At 39.4% G+C, this 23,198-nt stretch overlaps 2 protein-coding genes across 3 annotated transcripts in view; one reads left to right on the top strand and one right to left on the bottom strand.

Moving 5' to 3' along the window:
- GTF3C1 (general transcription factor IIIC subunit 1) overlaps window positions 1-12,525 on the bottom strand; it is a 125,207-nt gene extending 112,682 nt beyond the window's left edge. Inside the window, exon 1 of the mRNA XM_043976649.1 lies at window positions 12,278-12,525. Coding sequence (XP_043832584.1) covers window positions 12,278-12,498 — 221 coding nt within the window. The 5' untranslated portion in view covers window positions 12,499-12,525. The remainder of the gene's footprint in view (window positions 1-12,277) is intronic.
- Window positions 12,526-12,600: 75 nt separating this feature from the next.
- LOC122736134 (katanin interacting protein) overlaps window positions 12,601-23,198 on the top strand; it is a 205,190-nt gene continuing 194,592 nt past the window's right edge. The window contains exon 1 of one of the 2 annotated variants that reach the window (XM_043978179.1): window positions 12,601-12,707. In XM_043978179.1, the coding sequence (XP_043834114.1) occupies window positions 12,701-12,707 (7 nt within the window). In that variant the 5' untranslated portion in view covers window positions 12,601-12,700. The remainder of the gene's footprint in view (window positions 12,708-23,198) is intronic. The other variant, XM_043978180.1, reaches the window with a different exon arrangement.

The following is a 23,198-nucleotide window of genomic DNA, read 5'->3' as shown; positions in this document are numbered from 1 at the left end:
TTTATGTAATGCAGCTAAAGCAATTTTAGAGGCAAATTTATTTGCCTGAATATTTATACAAGAAAATTGGGAAAGCTTAATAGGCTGTATTTGCAGTTTTTAAAGCAAACAAAAAAAAATCAGCAAATTAGTACAACCAAAATAATCACAAAAGAGTTCATTAAAATTTTAAAAAGCAACAGAACTGAAAATTAAAGATGACAACACAAAAAGAAACAAAACTTTTTCAAAGACCAATAAAACTGATAAACTATTGGCTAAGTTAATTTTTTAAAAAGGAGATCTAAGGGGGAAATAGCAGTGGAAAATAAAGAAATAATGAAAATTATTAAAAAACATTCCAAATAATGATGTGAAAACAAAACTGAGCATTTTAAAAAGGATGAATACCTAAAAATATATATAGTCAAATTTATAAGCCAAGGAATAGATGATCAAAATAAACGAATATAAGAAAGAATAATTGAATGAGCCATCAATGAGCTGAATTATTCATAAGTAAATTCTAATAAACATTTAAAGGATAATTCCTGATATATAAACTACTTTCAAAAAGAAAGATTCAAGTCTATCTAATTCTATGAGTCATATTCTTCCAATTCCCCAATCAGGAAAGGATAAGGTAGCAGAAAGAGACAATATGGCCCAAACCACTGGACCGGCTCAAGTTAGGCCTCGTTCAGAATAATATTGAAGCAAAAATACTAAATTAAATACTTGTAAATAGGATACACCAAAATACAAAAAATATTAAGTGGAATTTATACCAAAATCCCAAGTACAGTTCAATATCAGGAAATAATTAACATTATAAATCAACTGGTTTCCCAACTTTAAGTCTCTCTTCTTTTTAATCTTTCACAAAGCTAGCAGTGATATTCCTAAAACACATGCCCGTGAATTTACCTGCCTAGGATGTTCCTGTAGTTCCCTACAGCCTCCAGGATAAAATACAAATACCTTTTTTCACTTCTGCCTCTTAGAATCCCTAGCTTCATTCATAACTCCATTACAGTACCACTTCCCACATGCAGCAAGCTTTCCCCTCACAATCACCTTGAATATTCTTTGTATTTATTTATGACTATACACAATTTTCTATTTAGAATGTAACCTTCTTGAGGACAGGGACTTTAATTTTTGTCTTGGTGTCCCTAGTGATTAGTATACTTCTTAGCACATTGTAGACATTTAATAATAGCATGTTGACTGATATCAACAATAAATCTTTTAGAATGCTTTCAAAACAAAAATATAGAAAAGTCTTTGAAAAAAATATTAGCACTATGTCAAAAACAAACAAACAAACAAACATGCCATACACCAACAACTCTGAAAAAAGAGGGATGGGACAACTTTTCCATAACACAACAGAAGGCCTTTGTTTGAACCCAGTATATTTGTAAGTAGTTATTAAATGCCTACTATATATAAGGCATTGAATGAGGAGTAAGGGATACAAACCCCCCCCCCCAAAAAAAAGGGAAAGGAAACAATTCAAGCCCTCTAAGGGCTTTTTTTTAATAGAAATGTATATTTTTTGTATGCTTAATTTTATTGTCATTTCATTGCAACATTCTCTAGTTTCTTTATTTACTATATTATAGTATATTTCCCCCTTATTTCTTTATCCATAATTTGATCTTTCTTCTTTTTGGTTTATGTTCTAACAATTTTATTGGTCTTTGAAAACAGCCCTTTGTTGTTTCCATGTTGGGCCATCAAAGAGAAGATGTGTTCTTTTCTACTTTATTTTGGTTTAATTTTATTTTTTAATAGCAAAAAAAAACCCAAGCAAACAAACCTATTTTACTTCCCTCCTACATCCCTTCCCTGTTGCAGGGGGGAAAACCCTTGTAAAAACATGCATATACAAGCAATATCCAAAAATATACATCTCATTCTGCACTGTGAGCTCATTATCCATCCACAGGAGGGTAGCCTGCTTCATCACGGAATCAATCTTCTGGAACAGAGGTTGACCATTACACTGAGCAGAGTTTTGAAATCTTTCAAAGTTGTTCATCTTTACAATGTTGTTACTGTATAAATTGTTCTGCTCACTTCACTTTGCATCACAATGAATATCTGTTAACAGTGTCATCCATGTATAATTTAGTAGGGTCAATTTTATAGTTCAGAAAGTGTATTTAGACTTGTGGTTAATTTTAAACATGTTCTTTCCATTGAACTTGAATTCAGGATGCCAGTAAGTCTTTTAACTATTCAATCACAGCTTTCTCCCTGATATTTTTCTAGCTTTATGCTCAAGATGTTTTCCCTAGAGGAGACCAAGGTAAGCATCTCCTTCATCTATTCCTCTGTCATTCAATTTTACTTTTGAATTCAAACTCCAGGCTTTCAGTGTCTATTTTTCCTTGTTCTACATTAAGAATTTTGCACTTTTAAGTCTAAATGACATTCTGTTATCACTGGAAAGAGTCCATGGGAAAAAGCTACTTAGTGGTTTTTAATGGGAGTTATATAATTTGAAGTCATTCATGTGCATCAAATGCTTCATAAGATATTTTGAATTGAATACTTAATTTGGAAGCCATGCTTTGTTCTATTTAAGAGGGGCAATAATTGATTTAAAGCTAAGCAGGAACACCTTGGGATTAAATTATTGCTTCATTCATTCATTCATTCATTCACCAGATGTATAGCTTTATCACTGTAGAGAGCTCCTGGTCAGGAACTCCTCTACTAGTGTACATTAACATCTTCTCTGTAACTTATAGTCTTGAGAGCTAACTGTGTCATTGAGAGGTTAAATGACTTGCCTAGGGTCACAAAGGTTCTATCTTAGGCCATCTTCTTTTCTTCCTCTCTACTACTTCATTTGATGATCTCACCAGTTCCCATGGATTCTTGTATGTATGTATGTATGTATGTATGTATGTATGTATGTATGTATGTATGTATGTATGTATGTATGTGTTAAGGGCTAAAATTCTAGCTAAACTGTCTAAAATATCTAATAAATGGTCTCCAAGACTTTTAAGCATTTATTAAGGAGAATAAGAATTTAGTAAAGAGAGAGAGAAAGGCCTAGATTCCTATCTATTAAAGGGAGAATGCATTTCTAGCTCCCTTCTCTGCCGGAGTCCTCAGGAAAAAGCGTGAGACCGAGCGCCAGTCTCTTCCTTCCTCCTCCCACTAGCCCGCGTCACTTCCTGACGCCAAAGAAAAGACTCCTGGTCTTGCCCTCAAAGACCTTCGCTTCATGGGCAGAACTCTTCTACAGTAAATCTCCAGCAGGTGGCGTCATTCCAATCGTTACATATGTATGTGTAGATTGGAGGCATCTAACAGAGCCCCATGTAGCCCTACAACACTCCTAAGTGTAGCCAGAACCAGATTAAAATGTAATTAGCAAATATTTAACAAAATAAATAAAAGTACAATAAAACAGATATTATCACATTTTAAAACTAAGTCAAAGAGGCAGCTAGATGGCACAGTAGATAAAGCACCAGCCATGGAGTCAGCAGGACCTGAGTTCAATTTGGCTTCAGATACTTACTAGCTGTGTGACCCTGGGCTAATAACTTATCCCTGACTGCCTCCAAAAAACCGAACCAAACCAAATCACCCCCCCCCCAAAAAAACCCTAAATCAATATGCAGGGATCTTTATGTATAGATTAACAATCCCCATTTCTATTTGAGTTGGATCCCACTGATGTAGGTGATTTTCAGGTCTCTTAGTCCAGCCCTTATCTCTTCGACAGTAGCCAGAACCTAAGAATGTGACCTGTGACTCCACAGAAAAAAAAATAAACTACCCTGAATAAATGTAAACAGCAAAAGATGCTCTAACTATCCCACGGGAGAACTTGCATGTAACCCTGGGCCATTGCTGGCACTGTGCCTTCTTTGTTCTGTTTCTTTATAATATCTGGCCCAGCCTGGGGTTGGTGAAGGGATTTATTTTACTTTGTCTTGCTACTGCCCAGGACAATTGGCCTCTTATGAGTAAGCTCCCCCAATTAACCTAATTAACCCTAATAAAACTTACTAATAATCAAATTGGCGTAGGCCTCTCTTTCTTCAGTATCTACAGTTGGCACAATTAGGGTAGAATAGATCTGCCCCCTTACCTATATGATAATCAACAGCATAGTCTGCAGCCCTAGAGATTTTGTGCCCTTACACCTCTCTCCTGACCTCCAGTCTTGAATCTCCGGCTGTCTATTGGATATCTTGACATGGATAGCCTATGGCATCTTAAACTCAACATGTCCAAAACGGAACATGTGTAAAGCCTTCCCTCTTCCTAACTTTCCTATTACTGCTGAGGATATGACCATCTTCCCACTCAACCCTGCCCCCTGCCCCCCCCATTCAATTTGTCGCCAACTCACTTTATAATATATTTGACATATGGTCATTTATTTAGCTTTTTAACTCTAAAGAGGGAAATGCACCACCTCCTCATGCAGCACATTCCATTTCTGTATAGTTCCAATTATGAATTCCAAATCTGCCTCTTTGCAACTTCTCCCAGTTCTGTACTTTGAGGCCAACTAGAAAAACTGGTTCCCTGTTCTACTTGATAGCCCTTCATATACCTGAGGCAGCTTCTTAAGGAAGCTTCTGGAGCATGACCTTGAGGACCCTCACCATTCTTGGCATCCTCTAACAGTGAACTCCAAAGCAGGCATATGGAACAGTGGCATGATTCATTGAAGTGTGTGATCGGTCAATCAAAGGATGTCTCCCAGTCTACTCTCTCCATAATAGCCAACTGTGGGACTTGTCTTCAACACAGTCACACCTCCGTGCAGTCCCTTCACCCATAATATTAGTAGTAATAATAATATTAATAGCCTAATATTCCACCATTCCACCCCTCCTCTCAGCTGTGCAAGCTCCAACCTTCTTTATTCTGCATCAGGCAAGGTGTCAGCCCCTTACAGTGATTAGAACCTAACCCTAACCAGGACCCTGATACTAGCAGATAGAAAATTCCCAATGTCCCAGTGAGACTTTCTCTCCCTAGTCTTGATCAAGTGGGGGGAAACAGAGAGCTGCATAAGATGAGTGGGCATGAATGAATTGTGATCCTCAAATCTCAATATATTCACACTGTCTTTTCTCCCAAAACCTACCCCTCTCCCAAATTCCTCCATTTCTGTAAAGGTAACAACATTTTTTCAGCCAACCAGGCTCACAAGCTTCACACCAACCTTGACTCTTTATTATTGCCATCTTCACAACATCACAAATGTTTCCCCTTCTCACTGCTAACACAACCACTGCCCTAGTTCAGGCTCTCATTACCTCCCCTGGATTATTGCAAAGGGCTCCTAATTATTCTTCCAGTCTCAAGTTTCTCCCCAATCCAATCTATCTTCTGCACACCTGCCAAAATGAAGGCTTGGCATTGTTACTCCTCCCCCCACCCCAAACTAAACTTCAACAGCTCCCTACTATTTTTTAAGATCAGGTATAAATTCCTCTGTTTGGCATTTAAAGTCCTTCTCAACCTACCATTCCAACCTTCTCATACATGACTTCTCTTTCTACACTCTAGGGTCTAGCCAAACTGAACTTCTTGAGGTTTCTCAAACTCATAAAAAACCACAACTAAAATATTCAAACATTAATATGAAATTAAGGTACGATGGCAATCATTAAGTAGAACTACACAAAAAAGAGGAATAGCTATATGCTGAAATTTTTCTCCTAAGTTGCAATCACGCTACTTTCGATTGCTATTTTCACATGGTATATATCATGAGTATCTACATATAACAAAGCATGACTCTTGCTGAAAAGTTGTTATATATTCAATGACTGTTATGACTTTTATTCATTTGTTGGACTGTCTTCAAATCTGCCCTATCCTCCAGGATATACAAGAAATAAATTTTGAAAATATTGAAGCATATTCAATTATATTGCTTAAAGGCAATATAATTAAAGTTTTTTATATCATTAATAGATAAAATTTGTCAAAACATTGTCATCTTTAGCGCTGCCCTTTTATATTTTTATGTTTTATAATGTTCATATTTATAATTTATAAACAAATACATATTTATTGGAGGATGCATATTGACATTTTAAAAAATGAAAAGTAGGTACTCAAAAGTAAGGAGACTACTGTTCTAACTTATCAATTTCCATCCTAAAATGCGGTATCCAGAACCAAACACGATATTCCAAATATTGTCTGACTAGGGTAGAGCACGGTGGTATCCCAGACATTATGCCCCTTCTAAAGCAATTTAAGATTGTGTTAGCTTTTCATTTTTAGGTTGCCATATCACGCAAGCTCTCAAGCCACCAAAAACCGCCACATCTTTTTCAGACAAACTTCTAAGTGCACATGCTTTCTACATCTCAGTATCACAGTGGATCTTATCCTTTTTCAGACACTTACTAGCTGTTTGACAGTGGGCAAGTCACTGAACCTCTGTTAGCTTCAGTTTCCTCATCTGTAAAATGGGGATAATAAAAGCACCTACCACCTAGAGATTTGTAAAGCACTTTACCAAACCTTAAAGTGCTACACAAAGTGATGATGATATTTTGTCCTTATGGACTTTCTGAAACCAAATGAAAGACATGAAATTTAGGTTATGTTAGATGGACTCCTCCATGAAACCTTCCCTATTCCAAACCACAAGAGCAGCTAGACAGCACAGTGGATGGAGCACTGGCCTGAAGTTGGGAGGATCTGAGTTCAAACTTCACCTCGGACACGTATTAGCTGTGTGACCCTGGGCAAGTCACTTAACCCCAATTGCCTTAAAGAGCCAGGGCCATCTCTAGTCCTCTCCATATTTATCTTGCCACTGGTCCCAGATGGCTCTGGAGGAGAGAGTAAGGTTGGTGACCTTGTCTGCCCTCACTTAAATCCAATTCAGTGAAAGTCATGCTATCACCCTGATGTCATGGTCCCCCTCAAGAATGAAGGACAGACAACAACAACTCCAAACCACTTTTACTTTGCTTTCCTTTATCTTCCTACAGAACTAATCATCTTTACTAGCACATGGCACATTTAATAAATACTTATCTACTCAACTACCTCCAAGTTAAGCCCCCCATTATGCCTCTTCTTTTAGTCTTTCTTAAATAGCTGTGAGCTGTCATCTCTTTCTCTTCTATCCTACACTGACTACGGGAACAGATTTGGACAGACAGCATGGCACTGAAGCACTTACTGACTGATATTACTCATTTCTTCCATATGAACTACCACCAGCTGAGTTCAGACACTGCATTATTACAGCAGCCTACTAAGTGCTCTGTTTGCTGCCATTCTTCATCTATCAATCATTCTTATATACCATAGTAAGAATATTCTTTCCAAAGCACAACTAAAACCAAGCTATTTTCCTACCCCCAAATTTCCCGGTTTTTCTTACTGTCTAAAGGATAAAGTTCTAACTCTTTAGAACTCTAGTCTTTGGCCTGATTCCTGTCTTTAGGCTGCCATTCGGGCCATATACAATTGAGCCCCATCTACCTTTCCAGCTTCATTTCCTCCTACTTTGGCTCTAATCAAGTTGGCTAACTCAATATTCCTCAAACATACCCTCTGTTTTCTCCACTTCCCTATCTTTGCTCATTTTATTCCTTCTACCTTGAAAATCCTTTCCACTTACTGAAACTCTCCTCATACTCCAAACCCAAGCTAGTCTTTTTCAGCCAGAAAAGACTATACCCTTCCATAAATTGAGTAATTTATAACTCTTTTAAGGAACTTAGACTCTTTTTCCTACTAGAACTGTTTGTTTTCATGTGCCCTGGATGCCATCCCTTCCATTCTTCTTCAGCAGACTGCTGCTAGTCATCCTCTTCTCTTTTCCTAATCTGCACTCTCTTCCTATTTACTACTTTCTTCCCCTTCTAGTGAACACAGCTAATTAATTCTCTTCTACTCTTAAAAAGTCTTCACTAAGGGGCAGCTAGGTGGTACAGTGGATAAAGCACCGTTTCTGGATTCAGGAGTAATTGAGTTCAAATCTGGCCTCAGACACTTGACACTTACTAGCTGTGTGACCCTGGGCAAGTAACTCAACCCTCATTGCCCCACCAAAAAAAAAATTTCATCACTAGACCCTACCATCCTCTCAAGCCTCTTCTGTTTCTTGGCCAAACTACAAAAAAAGTTGTCTACATAAGTGTTTCCTTGACTCCCCTCTCACTTACTCCTCAGCCCTTTGCAATATGGCTTCTTTCCTTATTATTCCACTGAAACTCTTCTCCCCCAAGTGACTAATGACTTCCTTTCCAAACCTGATGGTTTCTCCTTGGTCCTCCTTCTTCTACACCGCTTCTCCATTTGACACTCCTGACCACCCTTTTCTCCCGGATACTCTTTCTTCTCTGGGTTTTCTTGACCCTACTCTTTCTTGGTTTCCCCTTACCAGTCTGACTACTCCTGGGTCTCCTTTGCTGGCAAATCATCCATATCATATTCCCTAACTGTGGGTCTCCATGGGTCTCTCCAGAGCTTTCTTTTCTTCTGATGACCTCATTAGCTCTCTATGCAGATGACTTCTAAATCTATAAATGCAGTCCCAGCCTCACATTACCAACTGCCTAATGGACATTTCAAATGCCATCTCAAGCTTAACATATACAAAACAAATTCATTATCTGCACTGCCTTGTCAACCCCCATTTCTAAACTTCCTATTTATTTCCTTTTTTTTTTGATTGAAAAGGGGAGAAAATATTTTTAAGGTTATACATTACAGTCATGTTAAATATATTCCCATATTAGTTATGCTTAAGGGAAGAATCAGAATAAAAGAAAAAAAACATAAGAAAGAAGAAATAACAACAACAATAACAAAGCAACAACAAAAAGTGAAAATAGTATGCTTCAATCTGCATTCAAACACCATAGTTCTTTTTCTGGATGTGGAGAGCATTTTTCATCATGAGTCTTTTGGCATTATCTTGGATCATTGTATTGCTGAGAAGAGCTAAAGTCTATCGCCACTGGCCCATCACACAATGTTGTTGATACTGTATACAATGTTGTCTTGGTTCTGCTCATTTCACCCAGCATCAATTCACGTAAGTCTTTCCAGGTTTTTCTGAAATCTGCCTGCTTATCATTTCTTACAGCACAATAGTATCCCTTTACATTCATAAACCACAACTTGTTTTTACCATTCCCCAATTGTTGGGCAGCTCCTCAATTTCCAATTCTTTTCCACCATAAAAAGAACAGCTATAAATATTTTTGTACAGGTAGGTTTTCCCCCCTTTTTTATGATCTCACCTAGTAGTGATATTGCTGGGTCACAGGGTATGCACATAAACTCCCCATTTCTGAGGAAAGCACCATAATTCTTTAGTCTCACAGGTCTGTAGCCTCAGTCTTATCCTTAAAACCTCACTCTCCTTAAAAGCATATATCCAATTAGCTGCCATTTCTACCTTCACAACATCTTTCGTATCCAATCCCTTTTCTCTACTCATTTACCTTAGTTCAGATGTTTATTACCTGGCCTACTAATTGCTTTACTGCCCTCAAGTTTTTCTCCACTAAAACCAAATACTTGCCAAAATGATTTTCCTTAAGTGCAAGTCTGACCATGTCACTCCCCTTCTCAATAAAGGGCTTCCTATTGCCTCTAGGATAAAATATAAATTTTGTTTATCTTTTACATTCCTCCACATGTCCCCAACCTCTCTTTCTAACTTCTACCTATACTTTCCCCATTCACAGACTCAGAAATCCAGCCAATTTGGCCTTTTCTTTGTTCCTACGGCATAGACACATTCCACCACTTCTCCCTTTCCGTTGCACTTGGCTGTCCTCATGATAAGTATGCAATTCCTCCTCATTTCTATAATTTCTTTCTTCTTTTAAGACATAGCTCAAACAGAACCTTTTTTTGGGGGGTGGGGAGGGAAATGAGAGTTAAGTGACTTGCCCAGGGCTATATAGCTAGTAAGTGTCAGGTGTCTGAGGCCAGATCTGAACTCAGCTCCTGAATCCAGGGCAGGTGCCCTATCCACTGTGCCACCTAGCTGACCCCCAAACAGAACCTTCTTTCAAACCATACTTCCCAACTACTAGTGCCCTCTTCACTAACTCCCTTATATCTGGTGTGTATCCTCTTTATATTTATTCTATATAAGTTCCTTGAGTGTAGGCAATGTTTCATTATGCTTGTATTCGCCGTGCCTGCCTACAGTTGCTGGGCACAGAGAAGGCACTTAAGAAATGCTTGCTGATTGAAATGATGTCTTATTTCCCTTACTAAACTACAGTGTCAAGGTTGGGAGAAAGGAAGGCAGAAACTTATTAATCTTTGTATCCTATTCAACATCTGGCATGAAGCTTTGCATATTGCTAAGTATTTGGTGAAACCGGAACTGGAAGAGAGCTTAGAGTTCAGTCACTGGAAGAGAATTTGGAGGTTTTTTAATCCAAACTCATTTTACACATGAATGAAATGAAGCTTGGAGAGGCTGAGTTGACTTGCTCAAGGTTATATACTTGACAAGTCCAAAATTCAAATCTTAGTTCTCTGGCTGCAACTTCACTGCATTTTCTACCATATGATACTGCCTCACCCCCTCATTTAATAGGGGGAAAATGGAATCTAAGCCTGTTCGGTACTCAATTAAGTACTTCAAAAATCTTAAGTGCCTACTACATGAAAAGCATATACAAAGAAGAAAAGGTCTCTTTTCTTTGTTTTCCAGAAGTTTAATCAAGGGGAAGAAATTGTATATACACAAATATAATACAAAATGGAATGTGATGAGAGAAAAGGAGAGTTCCAATGAAATGCTCTAACAAAGTTTGAGGAAGGAGAGAACATGTGCAGGAGGTATCAGGCCTGACTGAAGAGTTGAGATCCAAGCTGAGACTTGAAAGGTAAGAGTGATTTTGATGAGATAAGGGAGTATATTTCATGCATAGAGGATAGCAGCACAGCATCAAGTTAAAATTGGTAAATAGTCAGTAGCCTAGGGTGGTTGGAGTACAGAATGAGTGAAGGGGCATAATATGAAATAAGCCCCAAAAGGTAGATAGAAGCCAGTGTAAAGCACCATAAGGGTTGAGCACTTGTATTTTATGCTACAAGTAACCAAGAACCACTTAAGTTTTTTGAGCAGGGGAATGGTGTGGTCAGAATCGTTTGACGGCTTCAAGAAGGGTTATTTGATGAAAATTAAAGATTTCTAATACAGTAAATATCAGTAATATTATACATACAGAGGGCTCTGGACTAGGATTCTCTTTCTGACCCTGATATTTATTAGCTGTTTGATCTTTAGCAAATAAGTCCTATAAAATGAAGGGGCTGGACTCCAGATAACTTCTAAGAAGAGGGAATGTGGTGTAATGGAAGGAGCAATTAACTAGGAATCAGGAGCACTAGTTTTGAGCACCAGCTCTACGAGATACAATCCTTTAAATATGTCACTTCCTTCTCTGGATACCAAATTAATCAGACAACTAATTCAATGTACTTCAATTTAATAAGCATCTATTATGTGCAGAGTACTCTACTGAGCACTGGAGAAGAAAGGATATTTAGATAAGACACACAATTTTCCTGCCCTTACAGAGCTTACCAGAAGGTAGGGTGTTCTAAAACAAGCAAATTGGAATACATGACGTTGAAGGTCTCTTCTATCTCTGACCATCTATGTAAGTCCAGAGCTTTTCCATTTCCAAAACCCAACTTAGTGTTGCAAAATAAGCCTGCGATTTGAAGTCACACAACTGAAGGTCTGGGGGGAGTTAAGTGTCACAGTAAGTTCCGGGCCTGAAGTCAGGAAAACTTATCTTCCTAAGCTCAAACCCAGGCTCTGACACTTAATAGCTGTGTGAACACGGGCAAGTCACTTCACCCTGTTTGCCTCAGTTCTTCCTCTGAAAAATGAGCTGGAGAAGGAAATGGCAAACCGCTCCAGTGTCTCTGCCAAGGAAACACCAAATGGGGTCACGAAGAGTTGGACACAACTGAACGACAACCAGAGTGGGCCTGACTTGCAATTGGCCTGTCAGCTTTTCGGTATCCATAAGCCGATCTTGGGTGGGTCACTTCCCCACCAAGAGCCTCAGTTTTTTTTTCAATCTCCAAAAAGAGGGGTTTGGCCTGGACAGATGTCTAAGGTCCTTTCCAACTCTGCATCCATCGCTGGCTCCTCGTCCCTCCCAGGGCCCTAGCTGGGCTCTCCGGGATCTGAGGTCTCACTTCGGACTTCCCACTTCCCGCCTGCCTCCAGGTCCTCTCTCCTTCCCACCCCGATCCCCGAGCTGGGCCGAGTCGGCCCCCTGACCTGTCTTGCAGCAGGAGTTCAGGTCGATCCCTGGGCTCCACGTAGAAGCGGATGTCGGAGTGGGCAGCCAGCGCCCGCCACAGGAACTGCTGCGTGTGAGGCTCCATCGGCAGCGGGAAGGGCGGCACCCGCGACTCCAGGCGGCTCCACAGAGTGGGCACGGACAGCCCGTCCAGTCCCTCCAGGGCCACCTCATCCAAAAGGGACTCGAGCGCGTCCATCCTTCCCCGGCTCAGTCAGCCAGCGCCTCGAGGAGGCCCGCAGCGCGCCGGCGCAGGCGCTGACGTCACTACCGGCGAGGAGGCGGGCTGGGATCGCCATAGGCTGTAGTCATTGGCCGGCGGCAGGTTTGTAACCAGGGGAACTGCAAACACTGTCGGGGCTGCTTCCGGTCCAAGAACCCGGAACCGCCGCTGCTTAGGGATGGAGGGTGAGTGTCCGTAGGGCCTGTGACCCTGCCCCTCGGGGATCCTGGGGCCCGTCTCCTTGCCTCCTCGGCGCCCCCCCATTCCTATGGATCCGGGTGTGGGGTTTCCGTAGCCCCGGGCTGCTGGTGGTGCTTCTTAGCCAGCCTGGGTTCCTCGGGGGTCGCAGTGGCGGGGTGGGCTGGAATGAGGGAAGGGAGATGGAGAGGCCCGACCCTGGCCTCGTTTGCTTTTGACCTGTTCAAAGCTTCCCTTTCTCTCGGTGTAGGACTAAAGTGTGTGTGGGGGGGCACGCATTTGGGTTCGGAGAGGGAAGAGGAGGAGGGAAATGATAACAAACATTCATATTTATAAAGGGCTTTTTACCAAAGGGTGCTCCTTACACCCCACCCCCAGGAAAAGAGTGCATACCTTTACCTTACCCTTTTTGCAGATGAGAAAACTGAGATCCAGATAGGTTCAGTAATTTGCCCAGGGTCACACCCAGGTAACCTGTGGCTGAGCTAACACACCTACCCTGGTCGTCTAGAACTGTGTTCTTCCCTCTAACCCTCCCCCTGGCCTGTAAAGAAAATCCAAGTGATGGCTGAGACTTGATTCAAATGACATCGGGTGAGCCCTGAGGTTAGGTGTCTGACCTGGTCACTTCTAACTATTCTCAGCCCTTGCACAGGACCTGTGGCTTCTGTCTTTAACTTCATACTTGACTTTGTCAGCCCCCCTGGAGAGACTACCCCGGTTCACCCACAGATTTCTCCCCTCTCTCCTCTCCCCTCTCCCCTCTCCCTAGAGCTAGACAAGCTTGGATGAGTACTGATTGTGGACCTGTTGGTTCCATTGTTTTCACCAACGAAAACCAAACCCAACCCAACCCATTACTTACACAGGATTGGCTCCTCTGAGTTTCTAGTAACTGCGATATTGAGATGGGGGAGGGGCGGGAGAAATCCTGCGGGTTGAGCTGTGCTACCTGCTTGAGGGAGACTTCTCATTACAAACACCAGTTTGCCTTTATTTGGAAGAGTGAGCGATTTTAGAGCATTTTTAAAGACTTCTAATTTTATGATTTCTAAGCATATGTAAGTAAATCTCAAATTATAGATAAATCAAATCACAAATTTATAGGTGTATTTAAAAATAAATTTAGGATATGTTGACTTTGTAAAAAGATTCATTGTATAAATTCATTTACATATCTAGTCCCCCAATATATATCCAATGATCAGCTTTAAAAATATGATTTATATTCAGCTTTCCCAAAGAAGAAACATTTCTTAAAGTCAGACTGATATTTAATCACAGTTTGAAAGTAGGAATCCGTCCTGTATATATACTTGCATCTCCCTCAATGTTTAGGCTATTATAAATACTTAATAAGTCTCTTGGATGAATGCATTTGAGCCAGCAAATAGCCAAACCTCGGCCCAAGAGAAATCTTTAAAGAAGCCCAAGTGTTTCCCTAGTATATGTAGTAGGCTTATCTGAAATCATTAATAGCCTCTTTTCACCTTACCTTGTCATTTTAATTTAGATTTAACTAGGTTAAACTCTCTCTGGCTATTTGGAGATTTGTAAGTCTGTCTATAAAGGACAAGCTGTTGGGGGTGGGAGGAGGTGCCGTTGAGGGAATGGGTGGGAAAAAAACAAAACTTAGGGAATTTGGTACTTTTAAGAAAGAGAAAAATTCTATTTAGCACAGATAGTTTAAAGGACAATCCAATTTATGGTATTTCAGATTCACATTACACAGATTGGTAGTGAGTTTTCTCTTTTTGAAGGAATCTTTTAGGTTTGCAAAAGTATTCACAGTAATATCGAATATCAGTTTGCCCTTGAATAATGGAAATGTGTATCATTAACCATCAAAGATGCATATACAATCAGTTCCATAAGAGGCCTGCCTGACTCATTAAAAAGCTGTGTGTGAAAACCATTGATAATTCTTTCACTTTTTTTGCAGGATAAATATGTCATTTGTTTCCTCTATTAATTTGCTTGGCAGCCTCTTTAAAAATAGATGACACAAAGGTCAACTTTCAACTTAGCTCATCAAAATCATGACAAACTAACAATTTGTAGAGTTTGAATTTTAAAAGGTACTGATCATGTTAAAATACCCGCCTCTTCTGTCCGTGTGTTTGCTCACCTGAGCAGACATTTTGTGATTTGTGCATTTCTCTTCCCATTTAAAGTGAGCAGCATTCATGAGGCAAAATAAACTTAGGTAATGCCAAAAACTCTGTGTCTGTTCTGTTGTCCTCTGTTCTTTCCTTCTACTCTCCAACGGAATTAATTTCTTTTCTCTCAGTTTTCTTCAGCTTTCATTCAGTATCTGTTGACTTAGCAACTGCATTGCTTGGCACTATTTTGTTCTGTATAACATCTCTCTGAGATAGGATATGAAAATGGGAAATGACAGCCTAATCATTTTATCCCTAATCAGAGCTCTATCATTTATAGAGATGAAAGTTGTATTGTCCATTCATAGCTAGTTGGACTATCTATATAATAATAACCGCCATTTTTATAGTGCATTCTGGTTTACAAAGCACTTGTATACTATGACCTTTTGAAAGAATAATGCAAGTATTATCCCAAAATTACAGCTGAGGGGAGTTTTTATTATTTCCATAATGTAGATGATGCTTCCACAAAGGTCCTTCTTCAGTGCTTTATTGTGGTATTTGGTGATTTTGGTTTTCAAGGATTACGCAAGAGAAATATGAGCTCCGGCAGATTCTGCCAAGATGGGAAAACTTTTTGTAAAGGGAAAGGAGGGACTAAGCACTAATATAGTACCTACTGTGTGCCAGGCAACGGTGCTGAGTGCTTTTACAAGTATTATCTCATTTGATCCTCACAACAACCCTTCTAGGCAGGTGCTATTATTATCCCCATTTGAAAGCTGAGGAAGCTGATGCAAACAGGTTAGGTGATTTGCCCAGGATCAATCACATAGCTACTGAGTGAGGTCACTTCTGAACCCCAGTCTCACTGACTTTGGGCCCAGTGTTGGATCCATTGTGCCACCAGCTGACTTTAAATCATAAAAGACAAAGACCACAAGACCCCAGGCTTATTGTTTGAACACTACCCTAAGTTTGGAAAAGCCACAGCAATTCCACAAGACCATTTACTGGTTATAGAAGCTTTGTAATCTGTATTAGAGGGAGTGCTGACATTGACAAAAATCCAGATCTTTAATGATAAGGAAATAAGAAAAGGAAACTGAAACTTGGAAAGTTAAAATTATTTTCTGAGTGTCACAGCTAGCAAATGGTAGAGGCAGGACTCAATCCTGATCTTCTCACTTCAGATTTGGTCTTTATTGGACTATGCCAAGCCACTTCCTGAGCATGCAGCATGGACAAGTGACCTTGAATCCATATGACTTGAATATACTTCATTATTTACATGTATTCTTCCTCGTTAGAATGTACTCTTCTTGAGGGTTTTTCTTTGTATTCTCAGCACTTTAGTACAGTGCCTGGATCATTCATATAAGTACTTAAACATGCTTATTGATTTACTAACTGTCCAGTGACCACAAAACTCTCTCTCCCCCTTCTCTCTCTCTCTCTCTCTCTCTCTCTCTTTCACACATACAGAGGTAGGTACCTGTTTCCTCTTAGAGCTAAAAAGAACTTAGACATTATCTAGTCCAACCTTATTTAACAGTTCAGGAAATAGGCTCAGAGAATTAAAGTAACTTATCCAAGGCTATATAGCAAGTTATTATTTTTTTATTAATTTTTTTTGGTGAGGCAATTGGGGTTAAGTGACTTGTCCAGGGTCACACAGCTAATAAGTGTTAAGTGTCTTGAGGCCGGATTTGAACTCAGGTACTCCTGACTCCAGGGCCAGTGCTCTATCCACTGTGCCACCTAGCTGCCCCTATGTAGCAAGTTATTACCGGAGCTGGGACTGGGACTGGGACCAATATCTCCTGACTCCTGATCAATGTCGTTTGGGGCTCAGGACCCTGCTTCCATGCCTTGGAATCTCCTCTTCACAACTCTTCACCAGACCATTGTCTCCATTTGTATCTTTTCTTTTGTTTTCTCATTTCTTCCATCATTGTACCCACTTTCTTTTTTATTCCACCTCTTCTGCCCCACCCCCTCCCTTTCTTTCTGACATTACTAAATGGGAAATCATGCCTCATTTGCTATCGTGCTATCATCTTTATTGTATCTAAAATCCCTGAAGACCCAGTTACATCCTCCCAAATCAGTGTTACCTCAGAACACAGGAATCACAAAGTTACATAAAATTTCATAGCAGCCATCTAGTCCAATGTATACTATACCTGAGAAGTAGTCTTCCAGCTTGTGCTGGACCTTTAGATCTCTAGAATCCATTACCTCCAGAAGTGAACCTTTATACTTTAGGAAGTCTTGGTGTTCTTCTGTGTTTTTTTTCTTTAAGCCTAAACTTTCCTTGTTTTAACCTCCCATTATCCTTGGCTACACCCCCTGGGGCTAGATAGAGAAAGCATAAGAGCCTTTCACATATTTTAAAGCACCCTAGACATTTTCCAACTTGCCACCCGGATATCCTACCTTTCCCCCTTGCTCCTTCCTGCTCTGAGGACAGTAATCAAATCAACACATTGACATTGTTTCTGGAAAGAGTTTGGCTACCAGTCCCAAGAAAGATGTCTTATTTCTACTTATTAAAATGTGAGCTCCTTGAGGGCATGGGTCACTTCACTTTTGTATTTTTATTTCCAGGGCTTAGCACAGTACCCTGTGCATAGTAAGTACCTAATAAGGACTTTCTTTATCTAGATACTTGTAGAGAATTTCATAGGATTTTAGTCTAACTTCCCAGCCCCCTCATTTTACTGGGAATGACAGTCCCTCAGTAGGAAAGTGATTTACCTGAGGTCACATAGTTAATAAATGCAAAACTAGCATTTGATCCCAGGTCTTCTGATTTAGTATCCAAAGGATAGTTTAATTTGTAAGTTGTCAAGCTTTTAGTGGAGTGGTGGATAGCATTACTGCAGAGAAATGTTGCTATGAATCCTTGTAGTACTATAAATTGACCATTTGTTTCTAAAAGCAACAAGTAGACTTAAAGTCATAGAATCACAAAATGTTAGAGCTGGAAAAAATCTTACAACATGGAAAGTTAGAAGTAGAAGGGACCTTAGTGATCATTTAACACAGGACTTAAACTTTTTCCACTAGTGACCCCTTTTCACCCAAAATATTTTTACAAGACCCTGGGTATATAGGTATATAAAATAGGTATACATAACCTTTTACTGTTGCCAAATTTTTCGCGACCCCCAGATTCAGTTACTTGACCCCATATGGGGTCAGCACCCACAGTTTAAGAAGCTTTGATTTAACCCAGCCTCCTCAGTTTACAGGGGATAAAAGTGATGCCTAATAAGGTGAAATGATTTACCCTGAATCACAGTTAATCAGTAGCAGAGCCTGACTTAAAGCCAACTTGAAATGCTCTTTCCACTATGTCACATGTATGCATTCTATTTCTTTAGCATGTTTTGTGGATGTCTTTTGTTTTTATATTAGGGTCTTGGAGAAGTGGGAAGTTCTCCCGTGGTGGAACTCTCCTTCATGACAAAGAAAACAATTAAGCCAAACTTAGGACTATGTTTTGAGCTACTTGAGGGCTGAGCCTTTTACCTTTTTTTTGTATCCTCAGCACTTAGCAAGTATTTGGCATATACTAAGCACTTAGTAAATCCTTGTTTACTGACTGGAATCTAACAAGGTATACAATATTATGTCTTAATAACATGTCCTGTGTGCCTTCCCCCAACCCCCAAAGAGAGTGATTTATTGTTTATCATCTCTTCTTCAGGACTTTCATTGAATTTTCCATATTTGCCTTCTTGTTTCACAGTTTGGTTCAGAGACTGGCATCCTCTTAGTGATCTTTTCATTTATGTTGTTGTAATCATCGATTATATTGTATTGTTCTTTGGTTTTGTTTATTTTACTCTAAAACACCAATTTTCTTCCCCATGTTCTTTGAATTCCTCATATTCATCATAACTTACTCCATAATCTTACTCTATTACCTTCAAATAACAGGTTTTTTTCCAGCCATTCATTCTCCACCCAGTCAATGAACACTCACTTTGATTCTAGTTCTTCACTACCACAAAGAATGTCTGGCATTATTTTCCCTAGGAGATAAAAATTATTTATACACATTTTGTGGATCAACCCCCATATCCTTTTGAGCTAGGTTGGTGGGAAAAGTTACTGCTTATGCACTTTTGAGGTAGAGATTTCATTTTAAACTGATAATGTCACTTGCAAAGACAGAATTAAAATCTAGTCTCCTGATTTTTCTTGACTTGATCTGCCCTTTTTTCCCCCTCTTTGCATTCTTGTCACTAATACTTACAGAATTTCCATGCTGGAATTGTCTAATTTCTGGAGAAGACTGAACAAGAAATGCCAATTTTTTTATTTTTGGCGAATTAATCTTTTGCACCATTTCTCAAGCTTCCACAGGCAATTTGGCAGAGTAGTTTTCTAAATGCAAATAATCTTCAGTGATTACCTTTTGGGCCATCATAGGTTGTTTTCCAAAAAGAAATGTAAATGCTTTTTAGAATTTTCTGTACCAGGTCCCTGGGGTGAATATAGACGGGGTTAGGAATAACTCTCAGATGGGGGCAGAACCAAAATGCATTAATTAATTTTAAGTCCATTTTTTACATGCACAACTCGTACTTAGCAGTCAATTAAAAAAGTATCTCAAATGTCTATTGTATGTGAAGCATTGTACCAGTAACTGGCATAAGAAGAGAAAGATGAAATAATCCCAGCCTTCTAGAAACATAGATTGTTTTTCCAGGGGAACTCATTGATACCATGAGATAATTTGATGAAAGAGTGAGGACCAACAACAAAAGGACTAGAGTTAGGGAGAAATAGGCACCTGAGCCGAGCCTTGAAGCAAGCTAAGGATTTAAAGATGCAAAGGTTAGTACATTCTTGGAGATGAGGGATGGTTCTCTAGAAGGTAGAGAGATAGGAGGAGGAGGAAGGCCAAATTCAGAGAATATTTACTAGGCTATTTTGGCTTGAGCAGGGAGCACATAAAGGGAGAAAATGTGAAATAAGCCTGAAATGGTAGGTAGAAGCCTTATTTTGGAGGGCTTTAAATGCCAAGCTGATGCATCTTAACTTAGTTTAAATAGGGAACCACTGAGGATATTTGAACAGGAGTGTGATATACTCAGACTTGTACCTTAGAAAGATTACTTTAACACCTTTGTGGAGGAGGATGGATGGGAGAGGAGAGTCTCAAAGCAGAAAGAATAATTAGGAAGTTATTTTGATTAGCGTTTAAGTGTAGAGGAGGTCGGAGGATGACATAAATTTAAAGACTGGGAAGGAACCTCCTGAGGAAACTGGCCCAGAAAGACTGTGACAAATTCACACCAATAGTAAATAGCTGGTCTTAGATGGGAACCTTGAAGCCTGAAGTATATAAGCACCATAGGCATGGAGCAGCCAGACAGACCCTTTATCATTTCAGTTCAACAAGTATTGAAGAGTAGTGCTAGTAGGAACAGAGAAGATGGGAAAGATGTGAGAGAAATCTGGGACCAAATCAATTTAACTTGGAGGGTGAAGGAGAGAGAAGAATAAAAAATAATACCAAGATTTTGAACAAAAGCAACTGGTTTGTGACATAGGAATCTATAGGGAAATCAAGTTAAAGTGAGTAAGTGTGTGTGTGTAGGGACAGAAAGGGGAAATGGTGCTGCTTCTAACAAGTATCTTCTAAACATTTACTCTGTACTAGACAAAAACAATGACAAAACAGGCTGTGCCCACAAGGTGTTTTTATTCTTTTGGAGATATATGTTATGCGTGAAGATTAAAAATATGATGGACATAGCTTCTGGGCAAGTTAATTATTTTATTAATAGGCCAGAAGAATATTAATACAAGGATGATCATTTGGCCATTTCTTTCAGACCAAAGACCCATAATGGCTATGAAGTCCCAGTTCATATATCTTTCCAACTGTAGGAGGTCCATTGCATAGTAATCAAATCTGATTGGTTAACAATTAAATCTAATTGGTTGACATGATTGGAAATGGGTTATATTAAAATGAAGTCCAGAGATATTTGACTTAGATGACATCATAGAAGAAATGTGGACCTCTCACCCAAAATAGTTTCCACCTACGTGTGGTTTGATCTCATCAATAACGTCCTTCAGCTATCTAGATAAATGGACCTGTCCCCCCCCACCCCTGCCCCAAGATTCTTTGAAAGCTTGGTTTGGGGCTTGATCCAGATGAAATCTTACAAGGAGAACATGGCTTTAGAGTGGGGGGAGGCGACAAAGGACTAAGAAAGAAAGGGAGAACACTGGGTACACCCCAGGATATCTGTTATTAATAATTATTTCAAACATGTATGTATGTAAAAATATGTACAAGAGGGAGAGAATAGTAGCAAGTGAGAGAATCAGGAAAGGATCACTTAGGATGTGGTAGCTAACTCTGTGCTTTCAAGAAAGTTAGGGGTTCTGAGGGAGAGGCAAAAGAGGAGGGTATTCTAAATATGAAGTGGACCTCTTTTGCCAGGGCACAAAGGTGGGGAATAATCTATCATGTATATGGAACAAGTTGAAGTCTAATTTGACTAGATTAGGGAATTTTATTTAAAATGCCGGCAAAGAGTGATTATGATGTTGGCCTTTCAGATAACTGAACTTAAAGTTCACAGGAAATTTATTTGAATAATTGAGAGGTGAAGTGGTATGTATATCTTAGATCAAGAAGTTTAATAACTGTCAGACTTTCATTTTCCAAATGTTGCCATTATTGATGTTAGATTCCTTTAATTTAAGTCTCCACAAAGGGATTCTTGATAATGAAATGGGGATAGAATAGAATAAATGCTCACCAATGCTTCCTCCTCCCATCTACATAATACCTATGACTCACTCATAATTTACTTCTGGCAGGGTCTGAGATGCAAGGTTCAGGAAATGGAGCTAAACTGAGTGGTCCAGATGGTAACTGCCAACTGTTTTTGGACTTTTAAAGGTCAATGAAGATACTAGATAGACACCACAATTTCCAGGATTTCCAGATGGATATATAGGATGTTAGTGACTCGTAGAGCTGGGAAAGACCTTAGAGATCTTCTGGTAGACAGAATTTTACACACAAAAAACCGGCCCCAGAGAATCATGACTTGCCTCAGGTTAAGTAGCAATATTACTTTTGTTCCACCCTTCTCCTTTCCCTTCCCCTCTTTCTAATCTTTGAAGAAATGGATTTCTTTTAGCAGGGCTTTTAAACTTTTCCCACTCACAACCTCTTTTTGCCTGAGAAATTTTTATGTGACCCCAGGTATATAGGTATATAAAATAGGTATATATAACCTTTTACTGTTGCCAAATTTTTTGTGATCCCCCACATTCAGTTACGCAACCCAATGTTTGAAAAGCTAGGTCTTACAGCATCATAACATATACCTGGACATTATAAATTATTGCTAGCTTTATTAAGGAAAGCATGGTTGCTATTAATTCAGTTTTGAGAAACCACTTTTTGTCATCATTTAGTTTTCATCTTTTTCCTCATGGTCCAGAGTAGTCCCTTAAGTAAAATATAATCTGTCCCTTCCTAATACCATATAAATCTTTTTTTCTAGTTACCATTCAGTGTATTTCATTCTGATTTTCCTCAGGTTTATTGGGTTTGAATCTTTTTTTTTTTTTTACTTTAACAAATTGCATTCTTTTGGTTCTTTGGAGGAAAGTCCTATAAAATCACTCAACATAAATAGGTTCTTTATGTGGAAAATGTCATACAAGGGGAATATTTTTCCCCCGGGGATCCCATTGTGGTGAGAGCCATCTTTCTTATAGGATTTGTGCAATCTCACTTTCATTCTCTATGGAAATAAAGATTTTAAACCAAGGCTTTCATTACTTATCACATTTTGTCTCATGTGCTTCCATTTCAGATGACTCCACATTATTGCCCAGCTCATCTTTTCCAACTTTTCACTTTGCCTCAAATGTCTGCTAAGAGTCTTGCAAATTGTTGAGGTTTTCATAAATGGTTTTAGTGACTAATCTGAGGGGAAAGAGAGAGAGAGCAAGCAAGTGAACTTATTAGTCCATTAGGGACTTTGGGGTGAGATTCAGGTCTCCAAATCAGATCTTTATATCTTAAGAGAGCATCTAGTTCAACCTCATTATGATCCACAGTGAAGTGACTTTCTCAGTGTCACACAGGTAATAAATAGAAGAACCTAGCCTAGAATTCAGGTATTGAACTTCAGTGTTTTGCTTTGTTTGGGGGGGGGGGTTGGAGTTGTGTGTGTGTGTGTGTGGGGGGGGGGTTGTTGTGGGTTTTTTTGGTGAGGCAGTTGGGGATAAGTGACTTGCCCAGGGCCACACAGCTTGTAAATAACCAGTGTCTGAGGTCAGATTTGAACTCAGGTCCTCCTGACTCCAGGGCCGGTG

The sequence above is a fragment of the Dromiciops gliroides genome, chromosome 1, assembly GCF_019393635.1.
Source record: "Dromiciops gliroides isolate mDroGli1 chromosome 1, mDroGli1.pri, whole genome shotgun sequence".
Classification (NCBI taxonomy): Eukaryota; Metazoa; Chordata; class Mammalia; order Microbiotheria; family Microbiotheriidae; genus Dromiciops; species Dromiciops gliroides.
This window is presented reverse-complemented; position numbering and strand designations above follow the sequence as displayed.